The 20,866-nt window shown below is 44.3% G+C and overlaps 1 protein-coding gene across 9 annotated transcripts in view; it reads left to right on the top strand.

Moving 5' to 3' along the window:
* The window catches only part of ppargc1a (peroxisome proliferator-activated receptor gamma, coactivator 1 alpha), a 45,747-nt gene extending 30,299 nt beyond the window's left edge, over positions 1-15,448 (top strand). For 5 of the 9 annotated variants that reach the window (XM_023982332.2, XM_023982331.2, XM_023982329.2 and 2 more), the window contains 7 exons: positions 1,782-3,036; positions 5,166-5,270; positions 5,944-6,064; positions 9,164-9,288; positions 9,609-9,760; positions 12,309-12,576; positions 12,677-15,448. In XM_023982332.2, coding sequence (XP_023838100.1) covers positions 1,782-3,036; positions 5,166-5,270; positions 5,944-6,064; positions 9,164-9,288; positions 9,609-9,760; positions 12,309-12,412 — 1,862 coding nt within the window. In that variant the 3' untranslated portion in view covers positions 12,413-12,576; positions 12,677-15,448. The remainder of the gene's footprint in view (positions 1-1,781; positions 3,037-5,165; positions 5,271-5,943; positions 6,065-9,163; positions 9,289-9,608; positions 9,761-12,308; positions 12,577-12,676) is intronic. The other 4 variants (XM_023982330.2, XM_023982337.2, XM_023982335.2 and 1 more) reach the window with 2 other exon arrangements.
* The last annotated feature ends 5,418 nt before the right edge of the window (positions 15,449-20,866 follow it).

Here is a 20,866-nt window from a genome sequence, read left to right as displayed (position 1 = left end):
AGTCTCGTCGCAATTTACACTCCGGACAGAAACAGATTAGGGGAAAAAAATAAGAAAAAGACAACAACAAAAAATGTCTCTATGTTAAGTGTTTGTGTCTGCAGAGCATCCATCACCAACCGGTTTGACTGAGAGGCGCATATTTATCGAATTCTGATTTATTTTCGACAGCGCTAATGGCTCCTAGTTTATGACCCTGGTGCGCATTGTTTTGCACAGATGGCGTTCCATTGGCGAAACAGAAGTTCCTCAGGCACTGCGCCGGCCCTCCATCCCTTCCCTTTTCATAGCTCATTTCATTGGCKTAATGATAAATATAGCCCTCTTTCTCAGTTCTCTCTCTGAAATGCTGCGTCAAGTCTCTGTGTCTCTATCGACGTACCACGTCTGACTGTTAAAGTGGTACGGCGGTTTGCGGTTTGGTTTAATGTAAAATGCAGATAATAATTCTAGATGATAAGCTGGTCGGATTAGACAACCCAAACTCAGGAAATGAACCCGAAACTGAACTTGTTATGTATCAGTCTCTCTCTCTCTCTCTCTCTCGCTCTTTCTCTCTCTCATTCTTGTTCTCTCTTTGTGTCTTTCTCTCACTCTCTCTTTTCTGACTCCGAGCCGTCCCATTAAATACTCTTACACTGGATTTGAAACTAATAGCTGTCATTTGGTCCAATTCACTGCGATGGAGAGTAATGTGCGTTCATAAAATGTGCAAAGACAGGGAGCGTAGGTGTTCAAAGTGCCTAAAATACATTCCAGAGAGGGAGGCTGTTCGCGGTTATTGTGTGCCTGTGTCCGTGTGAACGTGCACGTGTGGCTGTCTGTCTGCGTATTAGTCTGGAAGAGAAAGACAGACGGTGAGAGAAAGAGAGATGATGAGAGACAGAGACAGAGAGATTGATCCAGAGAGGAAGACCGACAGGGAGAAAGGAAGGGAAGAGACAAGAGAGAGGGAAAGGGACTGCCTACCTAGCGCTGGTTGTTTGTGTGTGTGCATTAACAGTGCTATAAAGCAGACCGATCTCAGGAATTCCCATATAACTGCCATCTGTCGGCCTGTAAATCTGTCAGGAGGGGTCGGGTTCGGCACGAGTCACGGAGAGGCAGGCGGGATCTGAGAAGAATGACAACCCATTACCTCGGCAGACACTGAGCCTCCATTACCAGTCAGACATCTCCCTCGCGCCAAGCCGACACTATCGTATGACAGCACAGTGGCACGCCATAGCAACATGTACCTCCGAATACTGACATATCTCGCTACCTTGACTGGCAGTAGAAAGAGGAAGCCTGAGCTATAGGACACTTGTGATAGATTTTCAAAACTGAAGCCAAAGGTCTTCGCTTTTTTTAGGCTACATTCGAGGGTTCAAGTCGAGATGCTATATATTTTCGGAGGATGATGTGTTCTAGTTGTCCGCTGCGGATGTGTGTCTTTCTCTTCTTCCTGAACAAGGGATTGTCCAAGGTCAGGGAGGCAGAGATGGCGGAGGTAACCGAGCCATGTAGCAGCTCCACCATATTAAGTTACACAGAGCATTACATGAATCTGTCAAGATTGCAATAAAATACGGATCAGGATTAGGAGCGGGAATGAAAGTGAATATTTTAATCAAGCCCCTGTGTTTATCCACTGTCTATAAACACGTTGTGGGGAGTGGAAATGGAGGGGGGGTAGGTGGAGAGGTAGAATGCATTATAATTCCATTCTCTTATCAACCCTTTCTCTTTCTCTCTCCTTCCTCTCTCTTTCCTCTCTCTGTCTCTCCCTCTCTCTCCAGGTCTGACACCACCTACCACGCCCCCCCACAAAGCCAGTCAAGAGAACCCTTTCAAAGCATCACTCAAAACCAAGTTGTCTTCATGCTCCTCRTCTGCCCTGGCGTGCAAGAGGGTTCGGCTGAGCGAGGCGGGCCCCTGCGGCCCCCCGGCCCTAACCCCGACCCTAGATGGAGGTCCCTCCAGGAAGGGCCCCGAGCAGACTGAACTGTATGCCCAGCTGAGCAAAGCGTCCACTGCCCTCCCCAACTCGGTGGTCACCGCAACGACAGGGGGTTGCCAGGAGGAGCACCGCGGCGGCAACGGCAAGCGGGGTGCCCAGCCCCGCGGCTTCAGCGACCACGACTATTGTCAGTCGACGGCGGCCAGCACAAAACGGGACGCTGACGCTAATGCGGCTAACGCAGCTTATGCTACTGTTACCATGACGACTACTACGACAACCCCTCTGATGCCCAATCCGGTCATGGCGGAGGACAGGCATGTGAAATGTAAGGACTCAGCCATGCCACCCTCCTCCTTTTCTTCCTCCTCCTCTTCTACATCTTCTCCTACATCTTCATCCTCTTTGGCCAAGCAGCTGCAGCAGAGCTCTTACCCTGTGGCTACGGAGGCTCGGGGGCAGGACGCTCGGGGACAGGACCGGACCCCCACCACCCAGACAAGAGCACCCCCACCACAGACACCAGATGGGGACCAGCATTCCACCAGCAGGAAGCAGCCCCTGCGAGACCAGGAGATCCGGGCGGAGCTCAACAAGCACTTTGGCCGCCCCCAGCAAGCCATTTACAGCCAGGGTGAGAAGGGGGGGGAGTTGGTGGTGGAGGAGGGGGGGCAGGGAGGAGGGGAGAAGGTTGTCGCCCCGCAGGCGTCCGAGGAGAACCCTGCTGGGGATGAGTACTACTGCAAGCTCCCTGGTTCTGGTTCTACTGGGTACCTGCACCCGGGTCTCCCGCCCTTCCACGAGGAACTTGAGCTCCAGGACCGTGGCGTGGAGGGGCGCTTCCTCTACCCCTGGGAGGGCACCCCCCTGGAACTGCTTTTCGAGTCCTGCTCGCCGTCCTGCTCGCCGTCCAGCTGCTCCCCCTCACGGGGCTCCGTCTCACCCCTCTCCTCCCTCCTCCTCTCCCCCAGACACTTTGTCTGGCCCCGTTCGGGCTCCCCCTCCTCCCGTTCTCGCTCCCGGTCCCTCAGTTCCTCCTCTCACCACCGGAGGCGCTCCCTCTCCAGCTCACCCGACGGACGCCCCTCCTCCAGGTGAGTAAAGCCTCAATCTCTACTCACCACGTCTAGGTTCCCATGTCCATACTACGTCTTGCCCAATGTATCTACTACTTAGTTTCATTCTAAGTAGTATGCCAGTGTGGCTATCGGAACACAGCCAACTCATTCCCTCCTGCCGGGTGCTGTTTCCCCTCTGTTGTTCGAACGTTGTGTGAGCGTTGCCTAAAGGTTGTGGGCGGCTCTGACAGTGTTCCCGGCAGGGGGTGGACAGCTCAGTCGTGTCAACAGGCCTCATCAGCTGTCAGAGACGTGTCAGTAGAGGATAGGCCCTGTGCTCTGAGTCTCTTCAGTCTCCCAGTATGGGGCCTCCTTTAGCTTCAGCTGCTCCAGCATCCCCAGCTTGAGCTAAAAACATTGGGGAGACTCATTATATTCCAGAGGAAAGAGGCTTTAACAATAGGAGAGTGTGGCAGGGTCAGGGAGAATCCTTACTGGCTTGACTACTGGACAGTGGATTGCAATTGGCTGGTGTAATGAGGCTAGCCAAGCTCAACTCTCTCAGTACTTTACTATAGAGCAGAGGCTGTATGTATCACTCTTCTTAGAGTAGAAGTGCTGATCTCAGATCAGGTCCCTCATGTACATAATCTTATTCACTATGCTCTAAAAGGCTAAACTGATCCGTGATCAGCACTCCTACTATGAGAAGCTTGATACATACAGACCGACAGTTCCACTGGAAAATACCAGACAAGGAGGCTTGGTGTATTAGTCATGTGCTATCAAAATGGTATATCTGAGAAAGAGGCAACTAGGACAATTACGAAGTGACTGTTCCAGGAAAACGGAGGAGGAGATGAGAGAGACAAAACCTTGCCATGGGAAATGAGGCTTTGACAACGTTGAAGCCTCATTTCCCATGGCAAGGTTTTGTCTCTCTCATCTCCTCCTCCGTTTTCCTGGGATCTCTGTTTGATGCAGCGCATGTTGTTTTAAGCTGCAGCTGTTGTTTTTGCTGAGCGCCAGGCGAACCCCCCTTTGTCCCGGAAGATGAAAGCCAAATCTGGGAAGTGAGTTTAGTTCTGGACCCCCCTCCTCTGAAAACAGTGTGTATTATCACAGCAGCTCGAGAGAACTACATTTCCCATGGTTCCCTTTGATCAGAGCAGAGGGGGTACTGTGTTTTTTTTAAAGGGATATAGGTACTGAGTAGGACTACACATATAAGGAGACTTTATCAGCAAGTTTGCATTGAGTGCCTTGCAAACTGGATAGACTCTTCATTCCCTTCCCTCAAGCTCATAAGTGAGTTTAAGTTTGTTTGCTGGGTTAATGAAAGGTGTCAATGGAGGTTAGCTTTGCCTTCTGTTTTGAAGTCCTTTACCCTTGATAAATCACTCACTCTGATGACTATCACCAACCTCATGATACAGTACACAGAGAAAGTCAGAAAGAAGAAAAACAGGGGGAAAATAACCACATCAAAGGTGATGGCTAAGTTTACCGGAGTAAAAGTACCTCAATCTCAAGAACTCACCCAAGAACTCAAAGTGAAACAATTTCAACAAATCMATTTTTTCTCTCTCAAATCTCGACTCCCCATCTCTCTTTCCAAACTCTTGTCTTCCTTAACTTTGTGTGGACATTTGACCATTGCCTAGCTTCTCTCCCTCTATTACTCAAGTCTCCCTTCTTCAGCATCAGTTCAATAATTAAGCAATGAGAGCTTGTACTCTGTATAGGGCTACTAGCTTTACAGTTAGGCCACGGGGCCTAAAGACCTTCCCCTCATTTAACATAGATATGAGGTGCATGTATATACTGGCCCTGATGGGGGAAAAGGTGAGACCATCTCCCAGCTGCACTGTGCAGAAGCAGAGTCTAGCAAGTCAATATCAGTAGAACTAGGAAAATGTGTTAAGAAAAATTGGCAGAATATATTTGGACTTTTGGTTATGTGTTTTTTTTTTATGGTTAGATTTTACTCTGTGGCTGTCTGTCATCTTGCAAGAAAAGGCTATGATTTAGGGATGCCAAGGTACAGTGACTGGCTTGTCTAGACAATATTATCGGTTTTAGAGATACGTATTTCAGATATGCACAAATGTTTTAAATATCCTGGATGATATCTTGATGATTAATGTGCATTCCGTTTTTTGCAGGTCTCGTCACAACATGGACTCCAGCACTTACCGATCCAGGACCCACAAAAGCCCTCGCTCGCAGTCTCGATCTCAGTCCAGATCCCCCCTCAGCCGCAGGCCAAGGTAGGGTCCACCACATTCCCTTACACTAAACCAGGGGTAAACAGCTCTGGTCTGATTATCCAGTCCCTGCATTTAATGCTTGTTTTCATCCTCGCCTTTTAACCAAAAACATGAATTGATTGAAAACCAGCAGGATTGTGGAACCCCTGTACAATGTCCTTATGCACAAACACAGGCAGTGTAAAATATTGACACTCATTCCTAGCTCCAAAATGATTTGCTATTGATGAGCCTAACRACACCAGGAAAGCCCCAAATCTTCCCATCTCTCCAATGCATGGCCAAATCTGACGAGGAAGTTGAGAGAGAAAAGTTGCACTTCTTTCCCCCCGGATGAAGCCCTAACTAAGCAGAAAGTAATGACGTCAAGTAGTGCTGACAGTGGCAGCTGCCCGACTCCCAACTGTACGCCTCTCCCGCTATCCACCATCTCCCGCGGGCCTCCTGTGGGATCCATAACCTTAACAGCGGGGAGGAGGCATCTTCTTATTAATGCCTTTGTTGGTTTCCCCAACCCTCTGGGGGGGGGGTGTTTAGCCCAACTCCTTGGTGGGGTTTCTTGCCGATACGCTTCATAAGTGCGGACGTGAAAATGAAGGGCAGATGTTGGAAGGACAGCGGAAGGGCGGTGGAGGACAGTGAAAGTGATGGGTTTGRTTTGGTCCCTCCGCAGGTACGACAGCTAYGAGGAATACCARCACGAGYGTCTGAAGCGGGAGGAGTACCGCCAGGACTACCAGAAGAGGGAGTCCCAGAGGGCCGAGCAGAGAGAGAGACAAAGTGAAAAAGCAATAGTGAGTTCCCCTGTCATTTTTTATATTTCTGTATTTTCTGATCTTCTCTCTCTCTCTCTCTCTCTCTCTCTCTCTCTCTCTCTCTCCTCTCTCTCTCTCCCTCTGCTTATCTCTCTACGTTCCCCCCCCACCCTCGCTCTCTCTTCGCCTCCATCTCTCTCTCTTCACCTCTCTCTCTGTTGCCCTCTCTGCATATCTCTCTACTCTCTACTCTACTCACCCACCCATCCTCTCTCTCTCTCTCTCTCTCTCTCTCTCTCTCTCTCTCTCTCTCTCTCTCTCTCATCCATCCTTCTAACAGCAGCCTGGCATTAATATCTCCCAGCTGTACCCATCGCTGTCTCACTACCTAGACAGGGCAGACAGTTGTGGGCCCGTGGCCGTGCCTACTGCCTACTGTTCCTCTCTAATGAATGAATACATGCAAAGTGAGTCACTGAATCTTTCAGGGCTCCACTCGTTTTCTCTTTATCTCCAGGTTGTGTATTTTTAAAAGTCTCCGGCATCTGGGAACGGTGTCAGTTCTAATTAATCACACCACAGGGGCACATGTTAGAAACGGCAAGAGTGGGAGGAGGGATAAAAAGGGAAATTCACCGCCAAGGAAATGTACACTGTTCAAATAAGGAATCTTTCTAGTGATCTAGTTTGAATTTAATCAAAGTGGGATGAATATCAATTCTCTACCTCTCTCTCTGTTTAGTATTGCACTCATTTGGAACATGCTAACACAGACTGATAAAGGCACACGTCAAATAATGCACACACGCACAGCTTTAGCCTGGATACATTTTAGACGAGACAGTTATGGGCAGCAAAGCCAAGCTGTCAGTAGAGGTTTGGGAGGCAAGCGGATGTGAGGGCCACACACATACACTGACTGCCAGCCTTGGGGTAGAGTTCTGCACAGGGCAGTTTTTGTTGAGCAGCACCCGCCCCACGCCGGCCACATCAATTCTGAGCTTCACCCGATACCCGACGTCAGGACAGATTTTTCTCCACAACCCAACCCATCGGCATAGAATTGTTCTGAGAGCCGATCCGTGACCCGACAAATATCAACTTCTAAAAAAAAAACATGATGACTTMATTTGTCTGCATGTCTATTCAACATTTGGATAAAAGAAAACCATTTCATTAATAAAGAGCAATATTTATTTTTTTTCACAATGAGATGCGGCATATTGACAACTCAATCGTTCTGAAGAAAATGGCCTCTTCATTAGCCATCTTACCTCCTGAAAGTCTATAGCTGACATAACAAAACCTTTGCACTGAATTTTGTTTAGATATTCAAATAGTTTAATTGAAACTTAAATAAATAATTCCCAGGATCGAATATAAGCTGCAAAAATAGATTTATTTAGTATGCTATACTCAACCTTTTACCAGCTGCACCGGTTTAAACTTGATATGGTCTAAATGAAAGAAAGCCTGAATTAACATTATAAGATTATTATTATTATTGTTTTTTTTTTAACTAGTCAAGTCACTTCAGAACAAAAATGTATTTACAATGACGGTCTACCCTGGGAAAACCCGGACGACGCTGGGGCAATTGTGCGCCGCCGTATGGGACTCCCAATCACGGCCGGATGTGATGCAGCCTGGATTATTAACTGATAATAAACTGAATTAGCATATCATAAACAAATATGCTTCGCAGGCTGTGTATCCATCTACCGGTTTTATGTTTCAGCACCACACATATAATGGACAGTTCACTGATTCGCTGCATGTGTGGCTGGTAGCCTGTCTGCCTTACCGTTCACCGAATGGAATTTGCGACACAGCGCAAAACAACATGGTCATGGGTTCGTAAAAAAAAAATCTTGATTGTTTCCTACCTGCAATATAATTGTTCTGAACCGCAAGCMGACCCGCGGGTTGAAAGAATATTTTCATTCCACCCGGCAGCTTTTTTTGCTGGTCAAACATAGGGATCTGTGGATATCAGATATCAGACCCGATGCAGGACTCTACCTTGGGTGCCGTCTTGGAAAGCCGGCATATTTATCAGCTGTCAGAAATGAAATAACTAATTCAGCAAACTGTATGTGAAGAAGAGCCAGAGAAAACGAACACTCCGGCTAATTTGTCCTTTTTTCTTCTCTTTTTCTAAGTAGTGGAGCTTATGTCTTGCCATTGAGGATGCAKCCCAAATGGCACCCTGTTCCCTATATAGTGCACTACCTTTGACCAGGGCCCATAGCGCTCAGGTCAAAAATAGTGCACTACGTAGGGAACAGGGTGCTATTTGGGACAGAGCCTTAGTTTAGCTTCTTTGCAGAGGTGAACTTTAAGTTTTAGTACCAGGCAACTGATTTACATGTATAAGTTACCAGTGGCCTGAGGTAGCTTTCAAAATTTGAATGGATCTCAATAGACTTGCCCCAGTAATGGCAAGTAAATGAGTGAATAAGTAAATAAAACCAGTGATACAACGTAGCCCTAAAGCTTGCTCTGCATTATATGATTAGCAGACGCAATTAAATTGCTCCCAAAACCATGATGGCAGTCTCGTGCTTTAGGTCCAAAATTATGCCGCTGTGACCTTTGTGTCCTTTGTGGTTCGAGGAACATTGTGTGCCGCCCGCCCCCCCCCCCCCCGCGGCCTCCTGTTGTTCCTAATGGTACAGGTTTCTCTAAATGGCATATTAACTGGAGCCTACTGTATGGCATAAACAACTCATTAACTAATTTTCAGTTCTGCGACTATAACGAAAGAGGACGAGTTATGGAAAGAGAAAAGGCTTCCTTCTGATATTTGTCGCTGGATAAAAAAATATATATGGTTCAATATGGGCCAGAAATAAAGCCAGAAAAGACAAGTGAATGAAAAGGTAGATCTAAGGCGATTTCTAAAGCCTCTCTGTCCTATCAGATAAGAGGAGGTATTTAACACAGCCCAACCAATCAAGGAGGAACAAAACAAGACGGGAGCAACAAAAGGGTGGCCTCACGTCAGTGCTCGCCACCGGGCGTTCCGAGTAGTTCATTATGGCCACCGAGTGAACCTGAAGGGAAGGAAAAAGGATGAACGAGAGGGACGTACTCCTCCTTTATCTCTCTCCCTCTCTCTTTCTATCCTTTAATGAGCAGGAGGAGAGACGGGTGGTGTACGTGGGGAGACTGAGGTCCGACAGCACGCGAACCGAGCTAAAGCGGCGTTTTGAAGTCTTCGGCGAGATCGAAGAGTGTGCCGTGAACCTGAGAGATGACGGGTAAGGCCCCGGGACGGTGTTTGTGTGTGATGTGCGTGTGTGTTGGCTATATAGGGAGGTAATAGGATTCATTGTAATACATTGCGTCCATTCATTCCTACCATCTGGGTTAGGTGGAACACAGAAAAGCATCATCTCTTTCAGGTCGAGTGGAGACGTAGGGCGGGATAGAGCTGTATGCATTCCAATCATGTTTTATTCATCTTATCTGTTCCTAGCCTAAAAAGAGCCCTACAGATACATTTTATTGTATAAATAAATAGTGTGGCTGTCCGCTGACAGAGGAGGCCCTGACGTCGTTTTTCTATTCTCGACTGCAGGGACAATTTTGGTTTCATCACCTACCGCTACACTTGTGACGCCTTCGCTGCCCTTGAAAACGGACACACCTTGCGCCGGTCAAACGAGCCCCAGTTCGAGCTGTGCTTCGGTGGACAAAAGCAGTTCTGCAAATCGAATTATACAGACTTGGGTAAGTTCTGCTTTGTTGTTGCTCGGGAGAACCCCGGAGCCGCGGCTAATACAGGCAGACTGTCAAAGGGAGGGAGGGATGGAGGGAGGGGATGGAGGGGGGAGGGAGGGGGGGAAGCTGGGAAAGAAAGAGGCTCAAGTGACGCCTTTTGAAATGAAAGAGCATATATTTACTCTTACCCCCCCAAGCTTTACAATTCACCTTCGAGGCATCACAGTTCTGTGTACCGGTCCAGGAATAGAACTGCTCTTTTACCGCCGCCCATATAGGAGTATATCTCGAGGAATCGAGAGGCCTTCTTCCATTCCATTGCTCACAGCCTATATCGTTCTACTTAGTCAATGCACAAGTAATTGGAAAGATGAGCGCTAGATTCTTTAAAAGCTTATCTGTGATTTGTTTTGATACCCTATAGACAGTGATGTATAGTTTATGCTCTGGTCCTCTTGGAGGGTAAAGAGAGGTAGATGGAAGGAGAGAGGGAGGGGGAAGGGGGATGAAGGGGAGGGTGGAGTGGGGCAAGGTTAAGTCCCATCAGCCCATCCCTCCTGGGTGAGCCTCCATCTGTTGCCAGCTGTTGTGGCGTTCAACAGAGGAAAGACCTCGCTGTGGTACCTAGCAGCGTGTCATCCACTGAGAGAAGGATGAAGGGTTGACGGGAGGGAAGGGGGGGATGAAGAAACGAGCCTGACAGCGGAGGCCTGATTGACTAATAATCAGCCATCTCTTCCTCATGCGACACTCATAGACAAAGACACAGACACAGGCTCGGGTTCTTAAGGCGGCAGCCCTACAAAGTGCCGGCGACTTAAAAGCACGGGTAGAGCTAGTCGATTAATCTGAGGAAAAGGTACACAAACGTACAAGTGCATGCACAGAAAAAAGAAAGCGTATACGCCCAAAAGACTGCACTCATTGTTCAGAAGGACACGGCTATAGTGCCGGGTGACGCATTTGATAAATAATGCAAGGCACTGAGACAAATCTTGGCTTCTCCCTACGTAGACGCCTGTTGAAAACCAGGACAGAAAGTGGGATCTCCATCCCTCCTTTTTCCATCCTCTATCTTTACTATAGCCCCACTATCATTAACAGACGGTAGACACTGGGAGCGATGTTTAAATAGCACTATAGCCGGAGTCAGTCAGTCCATCAAGATGGGACGCTCGTCCGTGTGTCATTTGGTCCATTTGATGATGGAGGTTAAGATGCCAAGTGGGGCTTGTATAGTTGCTCCTGTTTTCCACTCGACATTCGTTCCACGACAAAGCGTGAGGTGGGGAATGTTTAATGCAGGGCGAACTGGGAGGTCAGTCGGTCACAGCAGAGGAAAGAACATGGAATGTTCTTTAAAGGAACAAAGACGTTAATGTTTATTTCCGAGGCTCTGGCCTGAAACCAGTGGCATTCATGGAGTGGACGTTTGTGAAGTGTACAGCGACGATGCGTTAATCCCAGGCCCTTGAGGAAAGACATTGACGACTGACACTACTAATCAGTCTCGGGATGAAAAGAAAGACCTTCATTCTGCTCCCTCTCTTTTTTTAGAGAGAAAGACCAGTTTATCCCAAACTGCTCATGACGGGGGTAGGATAAAAGAAAGGGAGAGGAAAATACTTCCTGTTCAACGCGAGGGAACTTAAATAATGTCATGCAGTAGTGGCCTCAGTTCCTCCTCTCAATCTTGCCCGGCCATCTCGTCTCGTCTCATTTTTTTTTGGACTGTCCATTAGTTCTAAGTAGTGCACATGGGTATTTGTCATCCCTCAAGGTGCGCGGCGTACCCCTTGGCCATAGCATTAGATCACGCCTGGCATCTCCTGCATGCCATGGTCATTCCCATTTCTCAAGCTCTCAAAGCGTGCTGCCGCCCGTGTGGGGGCCCCATTTGTGAAGCTGTCTGCCACGAGAGATAAGACACATTTATTATCGCGCCGACCAATCAAAATAAATGCCCCCGCAGCTCGCTCAGTTTTGACGATTTTGTCGCTCAGTATCAGAAAAGCTTTATTTTCCACCCTGAGCCTTTGAATGATATAAAGATGAATGGTGTCTAAACATCTAATTTGTGGGGAGATATGAAACATTGGACGGGGGTACAGATAGCTTTCAGACTTATTGAAAAGCAACCGATTCAGATGAGGCCTTTGACATAGATGCAGATATGACTTGATCTGACTGAGTATATATCTGCCCAACACTGAGGTAAATGATGAAGTCATACAGATTTACAGTTTTTTATAGGATTATGTGAAATGGTTTGAACGTCCTTTGAAATGGATGTATTCAGAATATAACTAATTCACAATAACTTAATTTGTCAAACATTTAGGGGCAGTTCTGGACACAGATTCATCTTAGTGCTGGACTAAAAGGTATTTCAAGGGAGATTCTTGCCATGCTTTTTAGTCCAGGACTATGCTTTATGTGTCCAGGAAACTGCCCCTCAATATGCAAAACAAAACAAAGGTGAGAGTGATTTTGTGACAAGAATTGGAGACCACTTAGTCTGCTTAACACTGACGTCAATATGCATCTCTCGTTTCAGATTCCCATTCTGACGACTTTGATCCAGCCTCCACTAAAAGCAAGTATGACTCCATGGATTTTGACAGCTTGCTGAGAGAGGCCCAGCGCAGCTTGAGAAGGTAACAAGTGCTTTAGCAGCCGCTGTCTACCAAGAGGGATGTCTTGATACCTCACTAATGTTTCTGTCCTTTGACTACGAGAAGTTTTACACTCTATGTAAGAGAGTATATAAAGAGGAATCTATATATATATATAGACCAATATATATATATATATATATCACTAATGTTTCTGTCCTTTGACTACGAGACTACCAGAAGTTTTACACTCTACGTAAGAGAGTATATAAAGATGAATCTCTATATATAGACCTATATATATATAAAGTATATTAACAACGATGTTTACATGAACATAGCTTCTGAAGAAGCTGGGAAGAGACAGTACCGGGTGAGCCAGTGAATCCTCATAGCCTGTGTACAGATGCGTGTGCTGTACTGTTGTACAACGGTCAGTGAAAGACAAAGACGTTGATGAGATTTTTTTCTCTCCAAGCACTACAAACACCCAACAAATGCTTTGAGTGGTGAAAATGTGCAGGTTGTTCAGGCTTTTCTTTTCTTTCTTTTTTTGTGCCTGATTTTATTTTCTTTAAAAAAAATCTGGTGTTTGGATGTGGTGTTACACTATTAACGAGAGATAACAATGCTGTCTACATTTTCGGACAAAAATGTAGCCCTGTATTTACAGATATGATCGAAATATGTTGTATTTTTTTGTGTAAATATCAGACAAAGTTCTTTATTTGTTACAGCTATGCACTGTAAAATGCAGCCTTTTGATGAAGAGATTTTCTTAATTAAGAATGTCGATCTGTAGTTATTACAATGATGTGAAACATATTGTACACCTACATGAAGTTTAGAAGACGTGACATGATTGTAAAAAATGTGTTGGAGGCTCATTTCGAGGGAGCATGTCAACAAATCTCCTTTTTTGACATTTATTTTGTTGGGGGAAAAAGTTAGCCATTTATAGTTTTATGTTTAAAGTTTCTCAGTGTTTTTCCTTATACAACTAGTCTAAAATTGATTTTTAACGTGTTTTTTCATGATTGTAAAAAAACAAACCCCATTTTTTAATGAATTCTTTCTGAAACAATCAGTATGTATCAACTCATTTTGATTTCAATGATTTTTATGGTTCTTGTTTTGATAATTTTACCCTCTTTGAGGAAAGACTACTACAATGTTTAATCTGTTCAAACAGGATAAACCATGCWTATTTATCTATTTATTTTAATATTTGAATCAAAAATATTTATCCTCTCCATCTCACATGGTGTACCTCACACATTTTAGCTATTTATATTGTTATTAGATTTTTGTTATTTAATTTACAATCAGTGGTAAGATGTACAATAAATAACAGTTTTGTGGGAATATTTCTTTCTATGCCTTTCAGAAACAATCAAAATATTCTTAATAATCTCCTTGACAGTGGGATGAGATATGCTGCTCATTGTCCAAGTGATTTCTGTCTCCACAACAGTGGTTTGCAGCCATGGCAAAATGTCTACCACGTTATTTTCCTTTATACACAGTAGAACATGAAGCAATAAAATGATTTTGCAGGTATTTTTGTTGTACCACACTGTAAAAATCTGTGTCGTTGCTCCACACGCTTGATTATGTGAATGCCAAACAAAAGTTTACAATTTTCTTTCCTGAATTAAAAAAAAATATTGTATTTGATGTACAAAATATATATATATAATATATATATTATATATATAATATATATAATATAATATATATATATATATGATGATAATAATATTGACATTATTCACAATAATTACAAAAATAATAATAATATAAATGAAAGAAAAAGTATATAAAAAAGCAATAAATTATTTTTCAAAGTTGTACTTTAGCTTATATTGTTGTGTGGTTTTAGATCCGACCCATTACCCAATCGCTGGCTACATACAGGGATTCCATTCCAGTGTCTTAGCACGGTCACATGACCCTTATCACCCAATAGAGAACACTTACAGAATGTTTGCCCATTTAGTGTAAGTTCGGGTCTGTGTGTTTGTGTAGAACATTGTGGCAACTGTACAAATGTAAACTAATACAATGGAAAACACAGTGTTAAAACTGTAGTGTTCAACAACAAGCATCCTAGCATCAAAACATTTGTCTGTGTAGCGCATGGCTATTAAATGATGACAGCCGATACAGTACATAGTACTTTGGATAACAGGCTCTCCTGTCTAAATGGCACTACTTGAATGACATCTTATAAGCCTAGAGAAACTACTCAATACTGCATGGAGCCGCACCATTTTCTATTAGGCGCTGCTGCCACACAGTCCAGATATCACAGCACCTTCGACGTGACATTAAAGGTAACCTTGTTCTTTCTGGTTTAATTAATATCCTGTTTATAGTGAGGGCCAAGTAACGAGAAAAAACTGGCTCCATCACAAGACGTAGGACGTTTTTGTATGAAAGCTTCACTGATCACAGGCCACCTTTCATTAAGATTGACTGTGTAGATGAAACTAGCTAATTCTCCTGATGCAAAGAGGCAAAAATCAGTGGGGGAAATACTTCCCCCTTCACCTGTATTTCAACATCTTTTTTTTTTTTTCTGTACAGCTCATGGGTAATGGCGTCGCGTCCCATTTGATAGATGTGGCTTTAATCATTGTAATAAAAAAAAATCTGCTTTGTAAATCGCCTAGAGTAGTAATATATTATAACACCTTATGGTCCTCAAAATGTCATCTGTGTCAGACTTTTTAACAATGTGAACTACTGAGGAATTTGCCACTGCTTAAACGTTTGTTGGGTGATCATGTTTCTTTTGGAAGGACAATGGTGTGAGCGTGTGTGTGCATGTGTGTGTTTATAGGCAGGTGTGTGTGTGTGTGTGTGTGTGTGTGTGTGTTGGGCAGAGGGGGGTGGGAGGGAGCGGGGGTATTGCTTTGGGTTGTTACCTGTTTGTGTCCTATCCACGTTGCCTTCTGCCAAGTCCTTACCAATGCCTTTGTGGTTCTACCTATTGTATGACTTTCTTGTGAATTTAGTTTTTATGTGCAATTCTCATCAGCCTCACCATGCCAATAAAGGGAAATGTGTTTGAAAGAAACTCACCTGGAACCCTCCTTTCATGTGCCTCTTTTCTTTACTGTCTCATCCCTCCTGCTTCCTCTCTCATTGTCATGGTAAGACTGTTATTCAAGCATCATTGTGACCAATTTAAAAATCGGCACTGCATGACTGTAATGGCATATCCTTGAAGTCTACCCTCCATGTGAAAACTGACTGTATTGAAATGCAGTGCCTTCAGAATAAGTATTCACACCCCTGAGTCAATACATGTTAGAATCACCTTTGGCAGCGATTACAGCTGTGAGCCTTTTGGGGAAAGTCTCTAAGAGCTTTGCACACATGGATTGTACAATATATAATAATTCTTCAAGCTCTGTCAATCATTGCTGGACAGCCATTTTCAAGTCTTGCCGTAGATTGTCTAGGCCACTCAGGAAAATTCAGTGCTGTATTGGTAAGCAACTCCAGTCTTTCTTTGGCCTGGGTTTAGGTTATTGTCCTACTGAAAGGTGCATTTTTCTACCAGTGTCTGTCGGAAAGCAGACTGAACCAAGTTTTCTTCTAGGATTTTGCATGTGCTTAGCTCTATTCCGTTTCTTTTTATCCAACAAAACTCACTAGTCCTTGCCAATGACAAGCATACCCATAACATGATGCAGCCTCCACCATGCTTGAAAATATGAAGAGTGGTACTAAGTGATGTGTTGGATTTGCTCCAAACATAGTGCTTTGTATTCAGGATATAAAAATAATTTGCCAAATGTTAGAATTTGTTTTTTGCCTTATTGCTAACAGGATGCATGTTTAGGAATATGTTTATTCTGTACAGGCTTCCTTCTTTTCACTCTGTCATTTAGGTTAGTATTGTGGACTAATTATATACAATGTTGTTGATCCATTCTCATTTTTCTTCTATCATAGCTACAGCTATTAAAGTTAACTGTTTTCAAGTCACCATTGGCCTCATGGTAAAATCCCTGAGCGATTTTCTTCCTCTCCGGCAACTGAGTTAGGAAGGACACCTGTATCTTTGTAGTGACTGTGTATATTGATACACCATCCAAAGTGTAACTCAATGTCTGTTATTTTTGTTTTTAAAAAACAAAGGTGATCTTCTTTGCGAGGCATTGGAAAACATCCCAGATCTTTGTGGTTGAATCTGTGTTTGAAATTCACTGCTCAACTGAGGGACTTACAGATAATTGTATGTGTGGGGTAGAGATGAGTTAGTCATAAAAAAAATCATGTTAAACATTATTATTGCACACAGAGTGAGCACTTATCGTGTGATTTAAGCACATTTTTACTCCTGAAGTTATTTAGTCTTGTCTAAAAACATAATTCCACGTTGGCATTATGGTGTATTGTTTGTAGGCCAGTGACACAAAATCTCTATTTAATCAGACTGTAACAACAAAATGTGGAAAAGGTCAAGGGGTGTGACTACTCTCTGAAGCCACTGTACCTGTTTTACTGGGTGCAATGTTGGAAATGACACCATGCTGCCTGTAGTAGTAAGCATTTACCTTAGGTTTCACAAAGCTATCTACCTGCATTAGGTTACTGTACTGTATGAAACTGTATGAAACGAAAGTCTACGCATATAACATATCAATGCCTTCAAGTGCTGGACACTTTTCCCTCAGCTACAAGTCTCGACCAAGAACTTAATTAGACCTAAGCTTTCCCCTCTTTGATATTCCTATCACCTGAAAATGCTATATATTCTCCTAGTTGTCAGTGTCCACAACTTTAGCCCTGCGTACCATGACTCTGCAAGTTCATTAATAATGTTGAGGGGACATATTCATTTTAAGTCACAAATTGGCAGACGGAGTACTGACGAAGGTGATGATTGCATCGTTGTATCGGCCACCGGTTGGCCTCATGGCTGGACGTCTCGCTGGGAGCCCCCAAACCTTTTTCTGTGGGTGTGACAGGAAATATGGGAGGAATGTGCATTAAACTTTAAGGCTGGGGGTCTGATTGTGTTTTTTATTAAGGGCTGCCATTTAGCCCCCGGAGAAGAAGAGAGGCGGCCGGCTTCATTTCGGCTTGGACATTCCAGCAGGAGGTCTCTCTCTGCTTGCCCTTTCCACAGAATGAAACTATCCCAGGAAATCTCAATTCCCTTGCTTTTTCCCTGTCCCTCCTCCCCTTCCCGTCATGATAGGATGGCCGACTTTATCTGTTATGTGTTTTTTATTATTAACCAGTAAGATAAGCACCGATCTGGACTGTGGTTGAAGGTAAGTGGAAGTCTTGCAGATAATGGGGTTCGATCAGCTTTGGTTCCCTCTGACAAACAGGTGATGTTATTTAGAGTTGCAGGGCAGCCATCGTCCTTCCTGCACTTCATTGCGTAGCACTGGTATCGGGGTTGGCACTGTCTTCAAGGGCTCTGTGGATAGACTAATTAAACTTGAGCATAAAATGAAGTCTAATCACAGTCACATTGAAAATGTATAACAATAATATGTTCAAGTCATGAATACCTTTTTAAGGCAGTCTAATTTTTTTGACAAGCAACATCTAGATGATTTAGATTCTCTTAAAATAAAAATACAACATTTGACCTTTTCTCACGCATTTCTCACACATTTGTACCTCTCCCATACAGTGTCAGGGTGGAAGAAGAAAAATCCTTGAAAATCAGATAAGGCTACACACGACTAGTTAATTAAAGGCTCTGGGGTGGAACATGTAATGCTACCCGTAATTTAGTATCAGGAACAGTTTATTCTCAGGGAAGCACATGATAAAAAAAAATTTAAATCAGAAGGAACACATTTTTTTCTTGCGAATAGTGTGAAACTGGCATTCCAGTTAAATCATTTGCCTGTATAATTCTATGAAAAATAACTTAAGCTAAGTGACAACATTAGGACTGGGGAGTAAGGGAGAGTTATTCTTTTTTTGAGTGTGATATGAAGCAGGATTAGCGAACTGTTAGTGATGAGGGAATGCCATCAAAGAGAGACGCGGGCGAGGTGAGGTCCCTGGATTCCGTAATTCTCTTCTCTCCTGCTTTATTTCAAAGCTTCCTAAGCTTGAGCCCCCAACCTCCACTCTCCTCCCTATGTTTTATTTTTAGAAGATTTGATAAGCAGTGCTGTTCCCTCTTTGTCACCAGGCAAAGTCTACACTCTTTGACCTCTAGTCATGCGTAACCCGTGCTTGCCAGTTCCAACGAGTCTTGCCAAAATGGTTGGAAGAAGCTAAATATTGTCTTCGCCTGAAATATCATGTCATCGTGATGATTCCCATAGCCGATGGCAAAGAGTTGCAACTCCCATCGGTTGCCATAAAACGAGAGTGACAGCTTCTTTAATCCTGCCTGTGGCATGGTGCCGTGATGGTCATGTGAGCTAACAACTGGGATTCCCACCTCATATTGCTCTCATTGGATCACATCAAAGGATAATTTTGGTGCAGTATATTATTATGTTTTTGGCCTCTACCACATCACTGCCCTTGAAGTAATCAATTTGTCTAAATCTATTTGAGAAGTATATTAAGACTAGCCTTCAACAGTGGATTTGAACCTGCTAACCTTAGGCCACAAGACTACTGACAGGGTTATATACAGTATCTCCACGAATCCCTAAAGGCTCCAGAACTGTTTCAGTAGGAACAGTGCATTTATATGCCATCAAGACTGTTGTCTGTTGTATGGCGAGTAATGGGGAGATGATCATGACAGAGCTATTACGATCCCACGCTCCCCATTCCAACTGTTGTGTTGCAGCACTTTGTGCTTTTAAAGAGTAATGAGCAACAGATGGACAGTATTCTTCTTCCTCCCAAACTATCAACATTGGGGACCATGAACATATACTTCTCCTAGATAATTAATGGCTACAGACAAATGGTGGCTGATTGAGCTACTCATCCCTATTTTCAATCACCATCTGCTGTGTGTCGCCTAAAAACAATGCTAATTACCGCAAGTGTGCCCAAGACGTACCATATTAATTAGAACAACATAAAAGGGAAAGTTGAGATAGAATGAATCAGATGTGGCCCAACTGTATGTGGTGAGGAAGGGAAAAGAGCAAGCGTAAACGGATTAACGATTGGCGAATAGCCCCAGACGTGGCTAGAACCCTCGCTTGTTGAAAGGCCTCAAGTTGTGGCCACTGTCTGAATGGTAGAGGAGGAGCCGATTGCACAACGAGACGCACCTGCACTGTGCATGGTACCACAGCGTTAGCGTGCCTCCGGGCCACGGCAGGCCTTTTAGAATGCTGGGGCTGGCAACTCCTCCACACCGGGACGTCAGCAGAAAGATGAGTCGCTGCGGCCACCGTGGGGACAGCCGGCTGACAGAGGACATTAGGGTTCTGGCCACAGATGGGTGTGCTTTTTGTGCGCGCATCACCTGAGAAAGGAACAGAGTGAGAAAGGAATTGACTCGACTTGACAGGCCTGTGCTTTTCGGGGCTGCCTGGCTGTACGATCCAAAGCAATGTAGCCTAGCCACCTCGAGGATACTTTAAATTTGAAATGCCCGTAGCAGGTGAGAGAGGCGAATGATATTGATAGCGAGGCATTTTAGCAGCATACACTTAGTGTGATGGTTGATGAGCTAGCGTTGAATAAAATATGCAAATGAGGTGATGTGAGTGCATTTATATCATCTAATTATTTGGTAATCATCAAGTGGCATCAATAGCTATTAGCATAATTTCCGTGACTCACCCTGTTCTTAATGACTTTAGTCAAGAATCTGACAAATCAAATATGTTCATTTCCTTTTGCAAATAGACAGTTTAGAGGCAATTAAACACTGAATGATGCACTATCCTGCTCCAGCGATACATAATATTATTGGACCTCCTCTCCAGCTGAGACCTCATGCACCTTCTTTTTTGGAAATGTACAGACAGCCAAATTCAAATAGTATGACTGACTGGCTTCTCTCTCTCTCTCTCTCTCCTCTCTCTCTCACTCTCCTCTTCTCTCTCTCTCTCTCTCTCTCTCTCCTCTTCTCTCTCTCTCTCTCTCTCTCTCTCTCTCCTCTCTCTCTCTCTCTCTCTCTCTCTCGCTCTCTCGCTCTCTCGCTCTCCTCTCCTTTCTCTCTCTCTCTCTCCCATGCCTACCCCTTCTACTTACTCTCTTCTAGTGAAGCAAATACCCTTACACACTGTCTCAGATGGAGCTTACAATAGAATGGGAAGTGGACAAGAACTATTTGTTTGCACAATTCACCTTAAATACAGTATATGCAAGCTTTATAGATGATCCATCACATCTTGGGAACATGTTCCCAGGGCATTAAAATGGTTGCCATTTTGTTGGATTGTTGTCAGGGGCGGACTGGCCATTTGGCATTTCGGGGAAAATGCCAGACGGGTAGGTCAATCTTTAGGCACAGTCGGCCTATCTATCTTTTGTTTTTTGTTTGCTAATAATGGCTAATAATCGGGGCCTTAGGAAATAAATGGGCCGTGTG

This window comes from Salvelinus sp. IW2-2015, linkage group LG37 (genome assembly GCF_002910315.2).
Source record: "Salvelinus sp. IW2-2015 linkage group LG37, ASM291031v2, whole genome shotgun sequence".
Classification (NCBI taxonomy): Eukaryota; Metazoa; Chordata; class Actinopteri; order Salmoniformes; family Salmonidae; genus Salvelinus; species Salvelinus sp. IW2-2015.
This window is presented reverse-complemented; position numbering and strand designations above follow the sequence as displayed.